Genomic DNA, 21149 nt, shown 5'->3' with positions numbered 1-21149 from the left:
GGCGACAACCTCACCCTGTGGTGAATCTGCAGATGCGAGCCCGACCACTGTGCGAGCACATCCAGTTGAAAAGGACGTGAGTGAAATCTTCTGAACTGAAGCGCTTCGAAAGCCGCCACCATTGTGCCTAAGAGGCGAATGCACAAATGAACCGAGACTGTGCGTGGCTTGAGCACTAATTGTATCAGATGACGAATGACCTGTACTTTCTGTTCTGGTAGGTAAATTCTTTGATTTACCGTATCGAGAATCATACCTAGGAATTGAAGTCGTTGAGACGGAATTAGATGTGATTTCTAGAAGTTGACAATCCAACCGTGGTGAACCAGTGCATTGTATGTTAGCAACGCCTGTTGGAGGAGCATTTGTTGAGACGGAGCTTTGATGAGCAAATCGTCCAAGTACGGAACTAATATCACTCCTAGGGATCTGAGATGAGCTATCATCACAGACATCACCTTGGTGAATACCCGAGGCGCTGACGAGAGGCCAAACGGTAAAGCCTGAAACTGGTAATGGTTCTGCCGTACTGCAAATCGCAAGAACCTCTGATGAGGTGGCCAAATCGGAATGTGTAAGTACGCATCCTTGAGATCCAGTGCAATCATGAATTCCTGTGGCTCTAGACCTGCAATTACTGAACGCAGAGATTCCATCTTGAATCTGTAGTAAGTGACGTACTGATTGAGACCCTTTAAGTTCAATATTGGCCTGACCGAGCCATCCGGCTTGGGTACTACAAACAGACTGGAATAATAACCCTGACACTGTTGGTGTACAGGGACTGGAATCAAAACTGCTGCATCCAGCAGAGACTGAATAGCAATCTGCAGAACCGCCTTCTTCTCGTCCGACACAGGCAGTCCTGTCTTGAAAAACCGCATTGGCGGGAGACAGTCAAACACTATTTTGTAACCTTTTAACACTAAATTGCGGATCCACCCATCTGTGGACGTCTGAAACCACGCCAACTGGAACGTCTGAAGGCGTGCTCCCACAAATGGAGATCCGAGATGGGCTGGGAGCCCGTCATGCCACTGGCTTGCCGGTGACCTTAGCGTCCTGATGAGTGGTGTTGATTTGTTGGAAACCACGTCCCCGACCTCGTCTACCAGGTGTGGCCGTTCCTCTGCCACGCCCGCGAAAGGACTGAGGTCTAAAGGATTTGAACGCAGGTCCAGAATATCTCCTTCTAGGTACTGTTGGAGGCAATGGTAAGAAAACAGACTTTCCTCCCGTGGCCTCAGAAATCCATTTGTCCAATTCAGGACCAAACAACTTCTCACCACCGTAAGGTAACGCCTCTATACCTTTAACCTCCGCCTGCCAAGAACGCAGCCAGAGCGCTCGTCGTGCTGTAACCAGCGATGATGAAAGGCGAGAAGTGAGCTGACAGACGTCAGTAGAAGCTGTACATAGATAGTCCGCAGCTTCCCCGATTTGATCAGCGAGAAGTATAAGGTGGTCATCACTTAAGGTAGACTTGAGTTCTGTTATCCATACCATTAGCGCCTTAGTTACCCAAATGCCAACCAACCCAGGTCTAAGCAACACCCCTGCTGCTATATACATGGACTTTAGCATAGCTTCTATTTTACGGTCCGAAGGGTCCTTAAGTGTAGTAGCAGTTGGTACTGGTATGGTTAATTTCTTTGTAAGTTTAGACACAGATGAATCCACCAATGGCGGATTCTCCCATGTAGCTGTTACAGAGTCTGGAAACGTGTAACTAGACTTAAATCTGCGAGGTATAGAAAACCGTTTATCCGGATTCTTTCGTGTTTCTAGCAACATCTTATTAAGAGATTCCGAAACAGGAAAACATTGGAGTTCTCTGTCGTTTAGTAAAGATGACCTCATCATTTGTCAGAGGCTCCTCAGTTTCTGTAAACTTCAGAGACTGACGCACTGCTCTGATGATATTATCAATGCCCGGGCTGTCAAAATCGTCACCATCTGACTGCTGGTCTACTTCGCCCTCCTCACCCTCATCCTGGCATAGAATCGTCAGAAAGCAACATAGCAGACACTGGTAAATTATAAGACAAATGAAAATGATCCCTTCTACCCAAAGAGGACTTGGACTTTTGGTAAGGCTGAGACCCCTCCTAGTTCTAGTGGTCTCACCCTAGACTCCGATCTTGCCGCCTCCCGCTCTTGCCGTGTGGCGGCCATTTCTGATTGCAATCCAGCCAGAACATCTGCAAGCATAGCCCATGGAGGGTCCGGGGATGAAACTGGTTTTGCAACCGGAGCGGAAATTGTATTTGTAGCTGAATTCACAAAACATACTGTACATGTGGTAGATCCATCCGGTAACACACTGTTACAGACCTTGCAGTGAAACTGCTTTTCAGTTTTAGCTGGTGTCTTACTCATTATGCAGACAAACAATACAAAATACAAGACAGACAACTTGCGCAACTCAGTAAATAGCACTAAGGTGTCTCTATAATATATATATGGCCAAGTGCAGTGCACGCCAGCAATATGAAACCTGATCCCCAAAATCCCCCTACAACCCTGCGCCTTCAATGGAGTAGAGATGTAGCCGGGCTTACATACAAGCTGGAGAGGAAGCCGGGAAGCGGTCGCGGGAGCGTGCTGCATAGAGCCGCCTATGCATGGAGATCGTGGCCGGCGCGGCTCCGGAAGCGGCGGGAGGCATCTCTCCTTAGCGGTCACCAAGTAGCGGGCGCTGGAAACGACGGCGGCCGGCTCGCACCTAATCACAGTGTCCCCACACAGCGGGGCGGCAGCGTGAGCGGACCGCCCCGTCCCCAACATACCTGGACCCTGTGGTGAGGGGCTGTGACGGGGCTTCTTCTGTAAGATCCGTCCAGCCTTTCTGCAGTTAGTCCTGCACGTGGTTTGTGAGGGAGCTCTTTTTAGAGAGGCCCGACACGCCACAGCTGCTTGTAGCAGCTTCCACTATCCCGGACCCACGCCTATTGGAAGGGGGGAAGGGATGTGGAAAGTTAAAAAGAACAAAAATAAAAAAAAATCCAATAAGTATGGATAATCTCCACACAGCCTTGTTGCTCTGTGAGCACCGAAAAAACACTGAGGTACTCTGGGATATGGATGGGAGTAGTTCCAAATTTAATTTATTCAGTGCCTTGTTTCCTGCGGAACCGTCCATATCCCAAGAGTACTCCAGTGACCCCTAGTGGATGAAAAAATAAGAATTTACTCATCGGTAATTCTATTTCTAGTAGTCCGTAGTGGATGCTGGGGACTCCGTAAGGACCATGGAGAATAGACGGGCTCCGCAGGAGACTGGGCACTCTAAAGAAAGATTAGGTACTATCTGGTGTGCACTGGCTCCTCCCTCTATGCCCCTCCTCCAGACCTCAGTTAGGGAAACTGTGCCCGGAAGAGCTGACATTACAAGGAAAGGATTTTGGAATCCAGGGTAAGACTCATACCAGCCACACCAATCACACCGTACAACTCGTGATAACCTTACCCAGTTAACAGTATGAACAACAACAGAGCATCACTCAACGGATGGCTCATAACAATAACCCTTTATTAAGCAATAACTATATACACGTATTGCAGAAAGTCCGCACTTGGGACGGGCGCCCAGCATCCACTACGGACTACGAGAAATAGAATTACCGGTGAGTAAATTCTTATTTTCTCCGACGTCCTAGTGGATGCTGGGGACTCCGTAAGGACCATGGGGATTATACCAAAGCTCCCAAACGGGCGGGAGAATGCGGATGACTCTGCAGCACCGAATGAGCAAACACAAGGTCCTCCTCAGCCAGGGTATCAAACTTGTAGAACTTTGCAAAAGTGTTTGAACCCGACCAAGTAGCCGCTCGGCAAAGCTGTAAAGCCGAGACCCCTCGGGCAGCCGCCCAAGAAGAGCCCACCTTCCTTGTGGAATGGGCTTTCACTGATTTTGGATGCGGCAATCCAGCCACAGAATGAGCCAGCTGAATCGTGCTACAGATCCAGCGAGCAATAGTTTGCTTTGAAGCAGGAGCACCCAGCTTATTGGGTGCATACAGAATAAACAGCGAGTCAGTCTTCCTGACTCCAGCCGTTCTGGAAACATATTTTCAAAGCACGGACTACATCCAGCAACTTGGAGTCTTCCAAGTCCCGAGTAGCCGCAGGGACCACAATAGGTTGGTTCAAATGAAACGATGATACCACCTTTGGGAGAAATTGGGGACGAGTCCGCAATTCTGCCCTGTCCATATGGAAGATCAAATAAGGGCTTTTACATGACAAAGCCGCCAATTCTGATACACACCTCGCCGATGCCAAGGCCAACAGCATGACCACTTTCCACGTGAGATACTTTAGTTCCACGGTCTTAAGTGGTTCAAACCAGTGGGATTTCAGGAAATCCAACACAACGTTAAGATCCCAAGGTGCCACTGGTGGCACAAAAGGGGGCTGAATATGCAGCACTCCCTTTACAAACGTCTGAACCTCAGGCAGTGAAGCCAGTTCTTTTTGAAAGAAAATTGATAGGGCCGAAATCTGGACCTTTATGGACCCTAATTTCAGGCCATAAAGGTCTGAAGGAAGTGCAGAAATCGACCCAGCTGGAATTCCTCTGTAGGGGCCATCCTGGCCTCACACCAAGCAACATATCTTCGCCATATACGGTGATAATGCTTAGCTGTTACATCCTTCCTAGCTTTTATCAGCGTAGGAATCACTTCATCCGGGATGCCCTTTTCCGTTAGGATCCGGCGTTCAACCGCCATGCCGTCAAACGCAGCCGCGGTAAGTCTTGGAACAGACAGGGCCCCTGTTGCAACAGGTCCTGTCTGAGAGGCAGAGGCCATGGGTCCTCTGTGATCATCTCTTGTAGTTCTGGGTACCAAGTCCTTCTTGGCCAATCCGGAACGATGAGTATTGTTCTCACTCCTCTTTTTCTTACTATTCTCAGTACCTTGGGTATGAGAGGAAGAGGAGGGAACACATATACCGACTGGAACACCCAGGGTGTCACTAGCGCATCCACAGCTATCGCCTGAGGGTCCCTTGACCTGGCGCAATATCTTTTTAGCTTTTTGTTGAGGCGGGACGCCATCATGTCCACCTGTGGCAGTTCCCATCGATTTGCAATCTGTGTGAAGACTTCTTGATGAAGTCCCCACTCTCCCAGGTGGAGGTCGTGTCTGCTGAGGAAGTCTGCTTCCCAGTTGTCCACTCCCGGAATGAACACTGCTGACAGTGCTTGTACGTGAATCTCCGCCCAACGAAGAATCTTTGTGGCTTCTGCCATCGCCACCCTGCTTCTTGTGCCGCCATGGCGGTTTACATGGGCGACCGCCGTGATGTTGTCTGACTGAATCAGCACTGGTTGGTCTCGAAGCAGGGGCTCCGCTTGAATCAGGGCGTTGTATATGGCCCTTAGTTCCAGTATATTTATGTGCAGACAAGTCTCCTGACTTGACCACAGCCCTTGGAAGTTTCTTCCCTGAGTGACTGCCCCCCATCCGCGGAGGCTTGCATCCGTGGTCACCAGGACCCAGTCCTGTATTCCGAACCTGCGGCCCTCGAGAAGATGAGCACTCTGCAGCCACCACAGAAGAGACACCCTGGCCCTCGGGGACAGGGTGATCAGCCGATGCATCTGAAGATGCGATCCGGACCACTTGTCCAACAGATCCCACTGAAAGATCCTTGCATGGAACCTGCCGAAGGGAATGGCTTCGTATGAGGCCACCATCTTTCCCACTGATCTACCTGTTTTGGTTTTAGGAGGTCCCTGACCAGAGTCACTAACTCCTGGGCCTTCTCCTCCGGGAGAAACACCTTCTTCTGTTCTGTGTCCAGAATCATACCCAGGAAGGGCAGACGCGTCGTAGAAATCAGCTGCGACTTTGGAATATTCAGAATCCAGCCGTGCTGTTGCAACACTTCCTGAGAGAGTGCTACGCTGATCAACATCTGCTCCCTGGACCTCGCCCTTATGAGGAGATTGTCCAAGTACGGGATAACCGTAACTCCTTGCTTCCGAAGGAGTACCATCATTTCGGCCACTACCTTGGTAAATACTCTCGGTGCCGTGGACAGACCAAACGGCAACGTCTGGAATTGGTAATGACAGTCCTGTACCACAAACCTGAGGTACTCCTGGTGAGGTGGATAAATGGGGACATGCAAGTAAGAATCCTTGATGTCCAGAGATACCATAAAATCCCCCTCTTCCAGGCTTGCAATGACCGCTCTGAGCGATTCCATTTTGAACTTGAATTTTTTCATATAAATGTTCAAGGATTTTAAATTCAGAATGGGTCTTACCGAACCGTCCGGTTTCGGTACCACAAACAGTGTGGAATAGTAACCCCTTCCCTGTTGAAGGAGGGGGACCATTATTGTCACTTGCTGGAGGTACAGCTTGTGAATTGCCGCCAGGACTACCTCCCTTTCCGTGGGGGAAGCTGGCAAGGCTGATTTTAGGTAACGGTGAGGGGGAGTCACTTCGAACTCCAGCTTGTATCCCTGAGATACAATTTGTATAGCCCAAGGATCCACCTGTGAGCGAACCCACTGGTTGCTGAATTTTCGGAGACGCGCCCTCACCGCTCCTGGCTCCGCCTGTGGAGCCCCAGCGTCATGCGGTGGACTTAGTGGAAGGACTTTTGTTCCTGGGAACTAGCTGCATGGTGCAGCTTCTTTCCTCTACCCCTGCCTCTGGCAAGAAAGGATGCACCTCTGACCTTCTTGCTTCTCTGAGAACGAAAGGACTGCATTTGATAATACGGTGCTTTCTTAGGCTGTGAGGAAACCGGAGGCAAGAAAGTCGACTTTCCAGCTGTCGCTGTGGACACAAGGTCCAAGAGGCCGTCCCCAAACAATTCCTCACCCTTATAAGGCAAAACCTCCATGTGTTTTTTAGATCTATGTCCTCTGACAGAGTATCTGTCCATGCTGCTACAGCGCTACACATCCAGGCTGAAGCAATAGCTGGTCTCAGTAGAGTACCAGAGTGTGTATACACTGACTTCAAGATAGCTTCCTGCTTCCTATCCGCAGGATCCTTTAGGGCGGCCGTATCCTGAGACGGCAGGGCCACCTTCTTAGATAAGCGTGTCAGCGCCTTGTCTACCCTAGGGGAGGATTCCCAACGTAACCTGTCCGTTGGCGGGAAAGGGTACGCCAGCAGTAATTTTTTGGAAATCACCACTTTCTTATCAGGGGAACTCCACGCTTCTTCACATAACTCATTTAATTCATGTGACGGGGGAAAAGTCACTGCCTGCTTTTTCTCCCCAAACATATACACCCTTTTGTCAGGGACAGGGTTAACCTCTGAAATGTGCAATACATCTTTCATTGCAATAATCATGTAGCGGATGGCCTTGGTCATCTTAGGCTGTAATTGTGCCTCATCATCGTCGACACTGGAGTCGGACTCCGTGTCGGCATCTGTGTCAACCATCTGAGATAGTGGGCGTTTATGAGACCCTGACGGCCTCTGAGTCGCCTGGGCAGGCCCGGGTTGAGACCCCGGCTGTCCCAAGGCTGCAGCGTCATCAAACCTTTTATGCAAGAAGCTTACATTATCATTTAAGACCTTCCACATATCCATCCAATCAGGTGTCGGCCCCCGACACCACATTTATCCGCACTTGCTCCGCCTATAATAAGTGATTACCCAATAGCTGCCGATTTGATGTCTTTTGCGCCTAAATTTATGTGCCCCCCCTCTCTTTTTTACCCTTCTTATACCTGGATACTGCAGGGGAGAGCCTGGGGAGCGTCCTTCCAGCGGAGCTGTGAAGAGAAAATGGTGCTGGTGTGCTGAGGAAGAAGGCCCGCCCCCTCAGCGGCGGGCTTCTGTCCCGCCTCTGTGTGAAAAAAATGGCGGGGTTTTTTACATACATACAGTGCCTGACTGTATAGATGTATGTTATGCCAAAAAGGTACTTCAATTGCTGCCCAGGGCACCCCCCCCCCCCAGCGCCCTGCACCCTACAGTGACCGGAGTGTGAAAGTGTGCTGGGAGCAATGGCGCACAGCTGCGGTGCTGTGCGTTACCTTAAATGAAGACAGGAGTCTTCAGCCGCCGTTTTCGCCGTCTTCAAGCTTCTGTTCTTCTGGCTCTGCGAGGGGGACGGCGGCGCGGCTCCGGGAACGGACGATCGAGGACAGATGCCTGTGTTCGAACCCTCTGGAGCTAATGGTGTCCAGTAGCCTAAGAAGCGCAACCTAGCTGTAGACAGGTAGGTTTGCTTCTCTCCCCCTCAGTCCCTCGTAGCAGTGAGTCTGTTGCCAGCAGAAGCTCACTGAAAATAAAAAACCTAATAAATACTTTCTTTTACTAGCAGGCTCAGGAGAGCCCACTAGGAGCACAGATTCTAACCGAGGTCTGGGGGAGGGGCATAGAGGGAGGAGCCAGTGCACACCAGATAGTACCTAATCTTTCTTTAGAGTGCCCAGTCTCCTGCGGAGCCCGTCTATTCCCCATGGTCCTTACGGAGTCCCCAGCATCCACTAGGACGTTAGAGAATGAAAAGGAATATTTCAACCATCACCCTACCTCTCAGTATTGTTATTCATACTGACTGCTTCTGGAGTGTTATTGCATGATCACATGAAAGGCAGCATAAGTAAACCGTACATAACCTGCAGGACTTGAATTCAACAAAGAAAACATTTATGTCATGTGGCAACCTAAACTAATCCTCAGGAAGCTGCATTTCATAACACTTGAAAATAAAAAAAAAGTGCATCAAGCTGGAGGCCTGTAGCAATCGAATGATTCCGACAGGACCAGATTGACTGATTAATACTAGATCAACTACTGCAGAGGTTCTCAAACACTGTCCTCAAGGCACCCCAATGGTCCAGGTTTTAAGTAGATCCATGCTTGGAAACAGGTGACTCAGTTAGCACCTCAGTCAGTTTGAGTTAACCATCTGTGCTGAGCCATGGATATACCTAAAACCTGGACCGTTGGGGTACCTTGAGGACTGCATTTGAGAACCTCTGGACTAATGTGTAGACCACGGGTTGTCAACTCAAGTCCTCAAGTGCCACCAATGGAGCATGTTTTGTGGATTTCTTAAATCATGCACAGATGAGGTAGTCTATGTTGCTGGGTCAGTAATTAACCCACCTGCATCCATAGAGAGAGCCTCCTCTCTTGAGGTTGAGGACTACTGTACAATGTAGACAGAATTCCAACAATAGCTCTTAGTGGTAGTGTCCGCTCATACATCTCCTTACTATATGGAAGGTGGAACTATGGTGGGGCGGGAATACATGTGACATGTTGGAAGAAGTAATCCTATGTAACTTTATACAAATTGTGAAGGATGATGTAGACCAGTGATGGCTAACCTTGACACTCAAGCTGTTGTTGAGCTACACATCCTAGTATGCCCTGCATCAGTTTTAGCATGGCCAATAAGCAAAACTGTAGCAGGACATGCTGGGATGTGTAGTTCAACAACAGCTTGAGTGTCAAGGTTAGCCATCACTGGCGTAGACAATTTTATTTTAAGAATTATTTTTAGGGGTTCATGCCCGATGCATTCTGCAAGAACCAAAAAGCAGGTTTCCAACACCATTCTTAATGTACAACAAACTTTTAGAAGAATGCTTGATTTGTTTGTGTTTTGCAAGGGACTATATTGCTGTATGCACAGTATTTCTGCTATACATACATAAGGAATGGCTTGGATGGCACAGCTGAAGTTTGCACTTTATATAATCTGACTTGCTGAGAGTTACCAAAGTCATAGTGTGTGTGTGTGTGTGTGTGTGTGTGTGTGTGTGTGTGTGTGTGTGTGTGTGTGTGTGTGTGTGTATTTATACACAGTATATAAAAAGTTTTGACCTTTGTTCCATTGTTTAGGTTGCAGATAAGCAGATATCATCAAGACAGTTCATATAATAAAGAAATTTTATTAGTGACTTAACACTGTACAATGATGCTGTAAAAGTGTCTTTATAACACAAGGAAAGTGTTACACCACACAACCTACCAATTAAAGTTACTTTTACCTGGTGCAGAAAACGTATTCTTCCCAGATGGGGAGTTGGGGGTCAGTTATTTTAGGAAAATAATTACTCAAGGCTTAAATCATACAATAGGATTTCAAGAGACCTGGCTGCTGCACTAGGCATTCCATAAATAGTATTCCAAGCTGCAGCGGAGCCATTACACTTTATTAATAAGGACACTATAAGCTGAAGCGAAGCTGTCCCTAAACATATGCACAAACTGAAGATACATTAACAAAGCCATTGAAAACTGAGAAACAAGTCATGACACGGTGTACCATGCTCCTCACTGACAGGTGGATATTTCGGCGAGCCCATGTAACTCAAGTTTAGTAAAAGAACAAAGCAAAAAGCTTCAAAGGGATAGTCTTGTTCTTAAAAACAGAACATGTATATTAGATTGATGCAGAGAGATACCCTCTAAAGTACAGTTACCACTGATACTCAGAATCTTCCTCCTCCTCTAATTCTTTGACTTTGGTCTGGTGGTAAGCATTCGATCCATCGTCTTCATCATGCTCCTCATAGTAACCTAGTGAGTATACAACGGGATGTTACATCATTTGTAACGCGCAATGGAATATGCTGTGCTATATAAGAAACTTACTAAATAATTGGGGGAGACTAACAGCATCACTTTGTTACTTTTAAGATATTGCTTACTAGAGTTGTACCTCTCAACTAACTAAAGCTTCATTTACTTTTCAGTTAGTTTTGTTAGTATTCATCACAGACCAAGGTCACCCCAATGGAAGCCCCCTGGACACCATGAGTAACCTCTACTTAAACATGGTCCATGCGTGATAGATCACATCATAGAGGCATTATGTCTGCTGTGATTACCATAGTAGGAATAACGAGTTTTATGGTAAGAACTTACCTTTGTTAAAACTCTTTTTGCGAGGTACACTGGGCTCCACAAGGATAGACATTGGGGTGTATAGTAGGATCTTGATCTGAGGCACCAACAGGCTCAAAAGCTTTGACTGTTCCCAAGATGCATAGCGCCGCCTCCTCTATAACTCCGCCTCCCAGCACAGGAGCTCAGTTTTTAGTTAACCAGCCCAATGCAGTAGCAGGAAAAGAGACGACAACAGTTAGTAGCCACAAACACCACATTCTCACGACAGGAGAAGTGTCAGCGGCTAATGCCATACCAACCCAAAGAAGCTAAGTGCGTCAGGGTGGGCGCCTTGTGGAGCCCAGTGTACCTCACAGAAAGAGTTTTAACAAAGGTAAGTTCTTACCATAAAACTCGTTTTCTGCTGGGGGGTACACTGAGCTCCACAAGGATAGACATTGGGGATGTCCTAAAGCAGTTCCTTATGGGAGGGGACGCACTGTAGCGGGCACAAGAACCCGGCGTCCAAAGGAAGCATCCTGGAAAGCGGCAGTATCGAAGGCATAGAACCTTATGAACGTGTTCACGGAGGACCACGTAGCCGCCTTGCACAATTGTTCAAGGGTCGCACCACGGCGGGCCGCCCAAGAAGGTCCAACGGACAGAGTAGAATGGCCCGTAATGTGAGCAGGAGCTAACAGACCAGCCCTCACATAAGCATGTGCAATCACCATTCTAATCCATCTGGCCAAAGTCTGCTTGTGAGCAGGCCAGCCCCGTTTGTGAAACCCAAACAGAGTAAAGAGAGAATCAGATTTCCTAATAGAAGCAGTTCTCTTCACATAGATACGGAGAGCCCGTACCACAGCCAAAGACCGCTCTTTGAGAGACAAGGGCCGGGACCACAATCTCCTGATTAAGGTGAAACGAAGAAACCACCTTAGGCAAATAAATCGGGACAAGTCCTAAGAAACACCCGGTCACGGTGAAATATCAGATATGGGGAACTAAAAGACAAGGCACCCAAATCAGACACTCTTTTAGCTGAGGCAATAGCCAGCAGAAACACCACCTTAAGGGAAAGCCACTTAAGATCAGCTGAACCAAGAGGTTCAAACGGAGACTCTTGTAATGCCTTCAAAACCACCGACAAGTCCCAAGCAGCCACAGGCGGGACATAGGGAGGTTGGATACGCAACACTCCCTGAGTAAAGATATGCACATCAGGTAAGGTCGCAATTTTTATCTGAAACCACACCGACAAGGCAGAAATTTGAACCTTGAGGGAGTCCAGAAGCAGGCTTAAGTCCAGGCCCTGCTGAAGAAAAGCCAACAACTTGGCTGTACTAAACTTGGAAGAGTCATAATTGTTAGAGGCGCACCAAACAAAGTAAGAATGCCAGACCCTATGGTAAATCCGAGCAGAAGCTGGTTTCCGGTCCCACAACATAGTTTGAATGACCGCCTCAGAAAACCCTTTAGCCCTCAAGACGGAAGCTTCAAGACCCACGCCGTCAAAGACAGCTGGGCTAGACACAGGGGCCCTGAACTGGGCATTGTGGAAGTAGGATTGGACGCTCTGACGATAGGCCCTGCAGGTCTGAGAACCAGTGCAGTCTGGGACGCGCTGGAGCTATGAGAAGCAGGATTCCTCTTTCTTGCTTGAACTTCCGAATTACCCTGGACAGGAGTGACACCAGAGGGAACACGTACGGCAGCCAAAACCTCCACGGCACCGCCAGCGCATCCACGAATGCTGCTTGAGGATCCCTTGTCCTTGCTCCGAAGATCGGAACCTTGTGATTGTGTCGAGACGCCATCAGATCCACGTCTGGAAGGCCCCACTTTTCCACTACGTCCTGACGACTGAGAAAGTCCGCTTCTCAATTCAGGACTCTCGGAATGAATATTGACGATATGGCCGGTAGATGGCGTTCCGCCCATTGCAGAATCCGTGAGACTTACTTCATTGCCAAACGGCTTCGAATGCCGCCTTGATGATTTATGTGGTGGCGTTGTCCGACTGTACTTGAACAGGACGGTTCTGAATTAAATGCTGGGCCAGGTTCAACGAGTTGAAGACCGCCCGCAATTCTAGAATGTTGATCGAGAGGAGAGACTCCTCCTTGGTCCACCGACCCTGAAGGGAGTGTTGCTCCAGCACCGTGCCCCAACCCCTCAGACTGGCATCTGTCGTCAACAGGACCCAGTCGGATATCCAGAAGGGATGGCCCTGGAGCCACCAGTGCGACAGACGGACCTCCGGAGTCAATAAGATCATGTGAGACCTGATCCGGTGAGGCAGGCCGTCCCACTTGGCCAGAATCAGCCTCTGGAGGGGGCTAGAATGGAATTGAGCATACTCTACCATGTCGAATGCTGACACCATGAGGCCCAGCACCTGCATTGCCGAATGTATCGACACTTGCGGACGAGAAAGGAAGCAACGAATCCTGTCCTGAAGCTTCAGGACTTTCTCCTGAGACAAGAACAACCGCTGGTTGTGAGTGTCCAATAGCGCTCCCAGGGACCAGGGAGGATTTCTTCCAGTTGATGAGCCACCCGAGGGCTTGCAGAAACCGGACAGTCATATCCAGATGACGAAGGAGAAGTTCTGGGGAATTTGCCAGGATCAACAAGTCGTCCAGATACGGTAGGATCCTGACCCCTTGACGGTGAAGTACCACCGTCATCACCGCCAAAACTTTGGTGAAGACTCGCGGAGCCGAAGTTAAACCGAAAGGTAACGCCCGAAACTGGTAATTGAGGTTGCCAATCGCAAACCTCAGGTATTGCTGATGCGACACTGCTATAGGAATATGCAGGTAAGCATCTTGTATATCCAGGGAGACCATATAATCCCCAGGTTCCAAGACCAGAACTATAGAGCGAAGGGTTTCCATACGGAACTTGGAGCTTGAGATTGAGAATGGGCCGGGAGGACCCATTCGGTTTCGGGACTAGAAACAGCAGAGAATAGTACCCCCGGCCTCTCTGAGCAAGAGGCACCTGTACTACCACTCCTGTATCCAGGAGGTTCTGTACCACCGAGTGTAGAGTTTTTGCCTTTGTCTGGTCCAAAGGGACGTCTGTCAGTCAAAATCGATGAGGGGGAACGGTTTTTGAAGGCTATGGCGTAACCTCGAGTGACGACTTCCCGTACCCAGGCATCTGAAGTGGTCTTCAACCATTCCTGGGTATATCCTAGAAGCCGGCCCCCCACTCTGGGATCCCCCAGGGGGAGGCCTGCCCCGTCATGCGGCAGGCTTATCGGTCTTGGAAGCTGGCTGATGGGCAGCTCAGGCTCTCTTGGGCTTTGGCTTACCAGGTTTGGAAGTGCGGGCCTGCTTGTGGTACGCCTGACCTTTTACTTTACCTGAAGGACGAAAGGGACGAAAGGAAGTACCTTTAGCTTTCGACACAGAAGGAGCGGTACTTGGCAGACAGGCAGGTTTGGCAGTAGCCAAGTCAGCCACTATCTTATTTAAGTCCTCCCCAAATAGAATATCTCCCTTGAAAGGGAGTACCTCCAGGGTTTTTCTAGAGTCCAGATCCACAGACCAGGATCTCAGCCACAATATCCGGCGAGCCAGGACTGACGTAGTAGAAGACTTGGCTGCTAGAATACCGGCATCAGAAGCCGCCTCTTTAATATAGTGAGAAGTTGTGACAATATATGACAAGCATTGTCTAGCATGGTCAGAAGAGATTTCAGCTTCCAACTCTAGGGCCCATGCTTCAATAGCCTCTGCAGCCCATGTTGCTGCAATAGCGGGCCTTTGTGCAGCACCCGTGAGGGTGTAAATCGCTTTCAGACAACCCTCCACACGTTTATCCGTAGGCTCTTTTAGAGACGTGACGGTAGTGACAGGTAGAGCTGAGGAAACCACCATCCTAGCCACATGCGAAGTCCACTGGAGGAGGCGTTTCCCAATGTTTAGACAGCTCTGGCGCGAGTGGATAGCGAGCCAGCATCTTCTTTTGAGGCACAAACTTCTTCCCTGGGTTTCCCCAGGATTCCTGACGTATTTCCACTAGGTGGTCAGAATGAGGTAAAACTTGTTTAACCACCTTCTGACGCTTGAACCTATCTGGTTTCTTAGGAGGGACGGATGGCTCGGGTTCATCCGTAATCTGTAGAATCAACTTAATAGCCTCCAAAAGATCAGGAACATCCACATGCGAACTACCCTCCCCATCAGCAGTATCTGTGTCAGAATCTGTGGGGTCCCTGTAAGCGCCATCTTCATCAGACGAGGTGTCAGAGACAGCAGTGGATTTTGAGGAGGTAAGAGCTCGCTTAGAGGACCCCTTGGTCTTAGGCGAGCGAGGGTCAGACTTTTTAGTAGTCAAGGACTGGTTCAATTTCTTCAATTGAGCAGACAAGTTATCTGCCCACGGCGGGTTAGCCGCGGGGACCACATACGGTTGAACCGGCATAGGAGGTCCCATAGGGGGCGTTAGTTTAGTAACTAGCGGATTCAGAAGTGTGGAGAAAGTGGCCCACGGCGGGTCATTATGGACCCCCGTTGCCACAGTTCCACTGGGGGGCAAGGAGCCCCCAGGACCAGAGCCCGCAGCTGCTATATTCTCCTCATAGGGATCTGCGGCGTCAGCAAGTGTGTTCAGCCCCAGAACTGTTACCTTCAGAAGCAGGACATGATATAACTTGCAATATCAGGTAACACAGTACAATTGTTAGCAGCACAATACCTCTTGCCCAAACCCCTGCGCAGTGTAGTCAGCACCAGCAGGGATACAGGAGAGATATGGTGACTAAAATCACAGAGAAAAAAATAAGAATTTACTCACCGGTAATTCTATTTCTCGTAGTCCGTAGTGGATGCTGGGAACTCCGTAAGGACCATGGGGAATAGCGGGCTCCGAAGGAGGCTGGGCACTCTAGAAAGATTTATGACTACCTGGTGTGCACTGGCTCCTCCCACTATGACCCTCCTCCAAGCCTCAGTTAGGACACTGTGCCCGGACGAGCTGACATAATAAGGAAGGATTTAGAATCCCGGGTAAGACTCTTACCAGCCACACCAATCACACCGTACAACTCGTGATACTATATCCAGTTTGACAGTATGAAAACAACTGAGCCTCTCAACAGATGGCTCAACAATAACCCTTTAGTTAACAATAACTATTTACAAGTATTGCAGACAATCCGCACTTGGGATGGGCGCCCAGCATCCACTACGGACTACGAGAAATAGAATTACCGGTGAGTAAATTCTTATTTTCTCTGACGTCCTAGTGGATGCTGGGAACTCCGTAAGGACCATGGGGATTATACCAAAGCTCCCAAACGGGCGGGAGAGTGCGGATGACTCTGCAGCACCGAATGAGAGAACTCCAGGTCCTCCTCAGCCAGGGTATCAAATTTGTAGAATTTTGCAAACGTGTTTGCCCCTGACCAAGTAGCTGCTCGGCAAAGTTGTAAAGCCGAGACCCCTCGGGCAGCCGCCCAAGATGAGCCCACCTTCCTTGTGGAATGGGCATTTACAGATTTTGGCTGTGGCAGGCCTGCCACAGAATGTGCAAGCTGAATTGTACTACAAATCCAGCGAGCAATAGACTGCTTAGAAGCAGGAGCACCCAGCTTGTTGGGTGCATACAGGATAAACAGCGAGTCAGATTTTCTGACTCCAGCCGTCCTGGAAACATATATTTTCAGGGCCCTGACAAAGTCTAGCAACTTGGAGTCCTCCAAATCCCTAGTAGCCGCAGGCACCACAATAGGCTGGTTCAGGTGAAACGCTGACACCACCTTAGGGAGAAATTGGGGACGAGTCCTCAATTCTGCCCTATCCATATGGAAAATCAGATAAGGGCTTTTACATGATAAAGCCGCCAATTCTGACACTCGCCTGGCTGAAGCCAAGGCCAATAACATGACCACTTTCCACGTGAGATATTTCAGATCCACGGATTTTAGTGGCTCAAACCAATGTGATTTTAAGAAACTCAACACCACGTTGAGATCCCAAGGTGCCACAGGAGGCACAAACGGGGGCTGAATATGCAGCACTCCTTTCACAAATGTCTGAACTTCAGGTACTGAAGCTAGTTCTTTTTGAAAGAAAATAGACAGAGCCGAGATCTGTACTTTAATGGAGCCTAGTTTTAGGCCCATATTCACTCCTGCTTGCAGGAAATGCAGAAATCGACCTAGTTGAAATTCCTCTGTTGGGGCCTTTTTGGCCTCGCACCATGCAACATATTTCCGCCATATGCGGTGATAATGCTTTGCCGTAACATCTTTCCTGGCCTTAATAAGCGTAGGAATGACTTCTTCCGGAATACCCTTTTCCTTTAGGATCCGGTGTTCAACCGCCATGCCATCAAACGCAGCCGCGGTAAGTCTTGGAACAGACAGGGCCCCTGCTGTAGCAGGTCCTGTCTGAGCGGTAGAGGCCACGGGTCCTCTGAGAGCATCTCTTGAAGTTCCGGGTACCACGCTCGTCTTGGCCAATCCGGAACCACGAGAATTGTGTTTACTCCTCGCTTTCTTATTATTCTCAATACCTTTGGTATGAGAGGCAGAGGAGGGAACACATAAACCGACTGGTACACCCACGGTGTCACTAGAGCGTCCACAGCTACCGCCTGAGGGTCCCTTGACCTGGCGCAATATCTTTTTAACTTTTTGTTGAGGCGGGACGCCATCATGTCCACCTGTGGTTTTTCCCAACGGTTTACCAGCATCTGGAAGACTTCTGGATGAAGTCCCCACTCTCCCGGGTGGAGGTCGTGTCTGCTGAGGAAGTCTGCTTCCCAGTTGTCCACTCCCGGAATGAACACTGCTGACAGTGCTAGTACATGATTCTCCGCCCATCGGAGGATTCTTGTGGCTTCTGCCATCGCCATCCTGCTTCTTGTGCCGCCCTGTCGATTTACATGGGCGACTGCCGTGATGTTGTCTGACTGGATCAGCACCGGCTGGTGTAGGAGCAGGGATTTTGCTTGACTTAGGGCATTGTAGATGGCCCTTAGTTCCAGAATATTTATGTGAAGGGAAGTCTCCTGACTCGACCATAGTCCTTGGAAGTTTCTTCCCTGTGTGACTGCCCCCCAGCCTCGAAGGCTGGCATCCGTGGTCACCAGGACCCAGTCCTGTATGCCAAACCTGCGGCCCTCTAGAAGATGGGCACTCTGCAGCCACCACAGTAGAGACACCCTGGTTCTTGGAGACAGAGTTATTAAGCGATGCATCTGAAGATGCGATCCGGACCACTGGTCCAACAGGTCCCACTGAAAGATTCTGGCATGGAACCTGCCGAAGGGAATTGCTTCGTAAGAAGCCACCATCTTTCCCGGGACCCGCGTGCAGCGATGCACTGATACCTGTTTTGGCTTCAGGAGGTCTCTGACTAGAGAGGACAACTCCCTGGCTTTCTCCTCCAGGAGAAACACTTTTTTCTGGACTGTATCCAGAATCATACCCAGGAACAGTAGCCGTGTCGTCGGAACCAGCTGTGACTTTGGGATATTCAGAATCCAGCCGTGCTGGTGCAGCACCTCCTGAGATAGTGCTACTCCCACCAACTGTTCCTTGGACCTCGCTTTTATTAGGAGATCGTCCAAGTACGGGATAATTAAAACTCCCTTTTTTCGAAGGAGTATCATCATTTCCGCCATAACCTTGGTAAATACCCTCGGTGCCGTGGACAGTCCAAACGGCAGCGTCTGGAATTGGTAATGGCAATCCTGTACCACAAATCTGAGGTACTCCTGGTGAGGATGGTAAATGGGGACATGCAAGTAAGCATCCTTGATGTCCAGGGATACCATGTAATCCCCCTCTTCCAGGCTCGCAATAACCGCCCTGAGCGATTCCATCTTGAACTTGAATTTTTTTTATGTATGTGTTCAAGGATTTCAAATTTAAAATGGGTCTCACCGAACCGTCCGGTTTCGGTACCACAAATAGTGTGGAATAGTAACCCCGGCCTTGTTGAAGTAGGGGTACCTTGATTATCACCTGCTGGGAATACAGCTTGTGAATTGCCGCTAGCACCGCCTCCCTGTCTGAGGGAGCAATCGGCAAGGCAGATTTTAGGAACCGGTGGGGTGGAGACGCCTCGAATTCCAGTTTGTACCCCTGAGATACTATTTGAAGGATCCAGGGATCCACCTGTGAGCGAGCCCACTGATCGCTGAAATTCTTGAGGCGGCCCCCCACCGTACCAGGCTCCGCCTGTGGAGCCCCACCGTCAAGCGGCGGACTTGGCAGAAGAAGCGGGGGAGGACTTTTGCTCCTGGGAACCTGCTGTTTGTTGCAGCCTTTTTCCCCTACCTCTGCCTCTGGATAGAAAAGACCCGCCTTTTCCACGCCTGTTTTTCTGGGTCCGAAAGGACTGAACCTGATAAAACGGCGCCTTCTTAGGCTGTGAGGGGACATGGGGTAAAAATGCTGACTTCCCAGACGTTGCTGTGGAAACTAGGTCCGAGAGACCATCCCCAAATAATTCCTCACCCTTATATGGCAACACTTCCATGTGCCTTTTAGAATCTGCATCTCCTGTCCACTGGCGAGTCCATAAGCCTCTCCTAGCAGAAATGGACAATGCACTAACTTTAGATGCCAGTCGGCAGATTTCCCTCTGTGCATCTCTCATATATAAGACTGAGTCTTTTATATGGTCTATGGTTAACAGGATCGTGTCTCTGTCTAATGTGTCAATATTTTCTGACAGTTTATCTGACCACGCAGCGGCAGCACTGCACATCCAAGCTGACGCAATAGCTGGCCTAAGTATAATGCCTGAGTGTGTATATACAGACTTCAGGATCGCCTCCTGCTTTCTATCAGCAGGTTCCTTGAGGGCGGCCGTATCCGGAGACGGTAGTGCCACCTTTTTAGACAAACGTGTGAGCGCTTTATCCACCCTAGGAGGTGTTTCCCAACGTGACCTATCCTCTGGCGGGAAAGGGAACGCCATTAGTACCTTCTTAGGAATTACCAATTTTTTATCAGGGAAAACCCACGCTTCTTCACACACTTCATTTAATTCATCTGATGGGGGAAAAACTACGGGTAGTTTTTTCTCCCCAAACATAATACCCTTTTTAGTGGTACCTGTATTTATATCAGAAATGTGTAACACCTCTTTCATTGCCTCAATCATGCAGTGACTGGCCTTAGTGGGCATCAGGTTAGACTCATCGTCGTCGACACTGGTGTCAGTATCAGTGTCGACATCTGGGTCTGCGGTCTGAGGTAGCGGGCGTTTTAGAGCCCCTGATGACCTGTGCGACGCCTGGACAGGCACGAGCTGAGAAGTCGGCTGTCCCACATTTGGCATGTCGTCAAATTTCTTATGTAAGGAGTCTATACGTGCACTCATTTCTTTCCATAAGCTCAACCACTCAGGTGTCTGCCCCGCAGGGGGTGACATCCCTTCTAAAGGCATCTGCTCAGTTTCCACATCATTATCCTCATCAAACATGTCGACACAGCCATACCGACACACACACAAGGAATGCTCCAACAGAGGACAGGACCCACAAAAGCCCTTTGGGGGGACAGAGTGAGAGTATGCCAGCACACACCAGAGCGCTATATAATGCAGGGACTAACTGAGTTATGTCCCCTATAGCTGCTTTTTCTATATAATTTATACAGCGCCTAAATTTAGTGCCCCCCCTCTCTTTTTTTACCCTTTTCTGTAGTGTAGACTGCAGGGGAGAGCCAGGGAGCTTCCTTCCAGCGGATCTGTGAAGGAGAAATGGCGCCAGTGTGCTGCAGGAGATAGCTCCGCCCCTTTTCCACTGACTATTCTCCCGCTTTTTTCTGGATTCTGGCAGGGGTATTTTCCACATATATAGCCTCTGGGGCTATATATTGTGGTATTTTTGCCAGCCAAGGTGTTATTATTGCTTCTCAGGGCGCCCCCCCCCCAGCGCCCTGCACCCTCAGTGACCGGAGTGTGAAGTGTGTGTGAGGAGCAATGGCGCACAGCTGCAGTGCTGTGCGCTACCTTGGTGAAGACTGATGTCTTCTGCCGCCGATTTTCCGGACCTCTTCTTGCTTCTGGCTCTGTAAGGGGGACGGCGGCGCGGCTCCGGGACCGAACACCAAGGACTGGGCCTGCGGTCGATCCCTCTGGAGCTAATGGTGTCCAGTAGCCTAAGAAGCCCAATCCGGCTGCAAGCAGGCAAGTTCGCTTCTTCTCCCCTTAGTCCCTCGCTGCAGTGAGCCTGTTGCCAGCAGGTCTCACTGAAAATAAAAAACCTAAATCTATACTTTCTTTCTAAGGGCTCAGGAGATCCCCTAGTGTGCATCCAACCTCGGCCGGGCACAAAATCT

The 21149-nt window shown here is 49.4% G+C and overlaps 1 protein-coding gene across 1 annotated transcript in view; it reads right to left on the bottom strand.

Annotated features, from left to right (window-relative positions):
- Positions 1-9871: 9871 nt before the first annotated feature.
- SLC7A6OS (solute carrier family 7 member 6 opposite strand) overlaps positions 9872-21149 on the bottom strand; it is an 89701-nt gene continuing 78423 nt past the window's right edge. The window contains exon 5 of the mRNA XM_063945358.1: positions 9872-10522. Within this exon, the coding sequence (XP_063801428.1) occupies positions 10422-10522 (101 nt within the window). The 3' untranslated portion in view covers positions 9872-10421. The remainder of the gene's footprint in view (positions 10523-21149) is intronic.

The sequence above is a fragment of the Pseudophryne corroboree genome, chromosome 11 (genome assembly GCF_028390025.1).
Source record: "Pseudophryne corroboree isolate aPseCor3 chromosome 11, aPseCor3.hap2, whole genome shotgun sequence".
In the NCBI taxonomy this organism is placed as follows: domain Eukaryota; kingdom Metazoa; phylum Chordata; class Amphibia; order Anura; family Myobatrachidae; genus Pseudophryne; species Pseudophryne corroboree.
The sequence above is the reverse complement of the archived record's forward strand: the minus strand, read 5'-3'. Positions and strand labels throughout refer to the sequence as shown.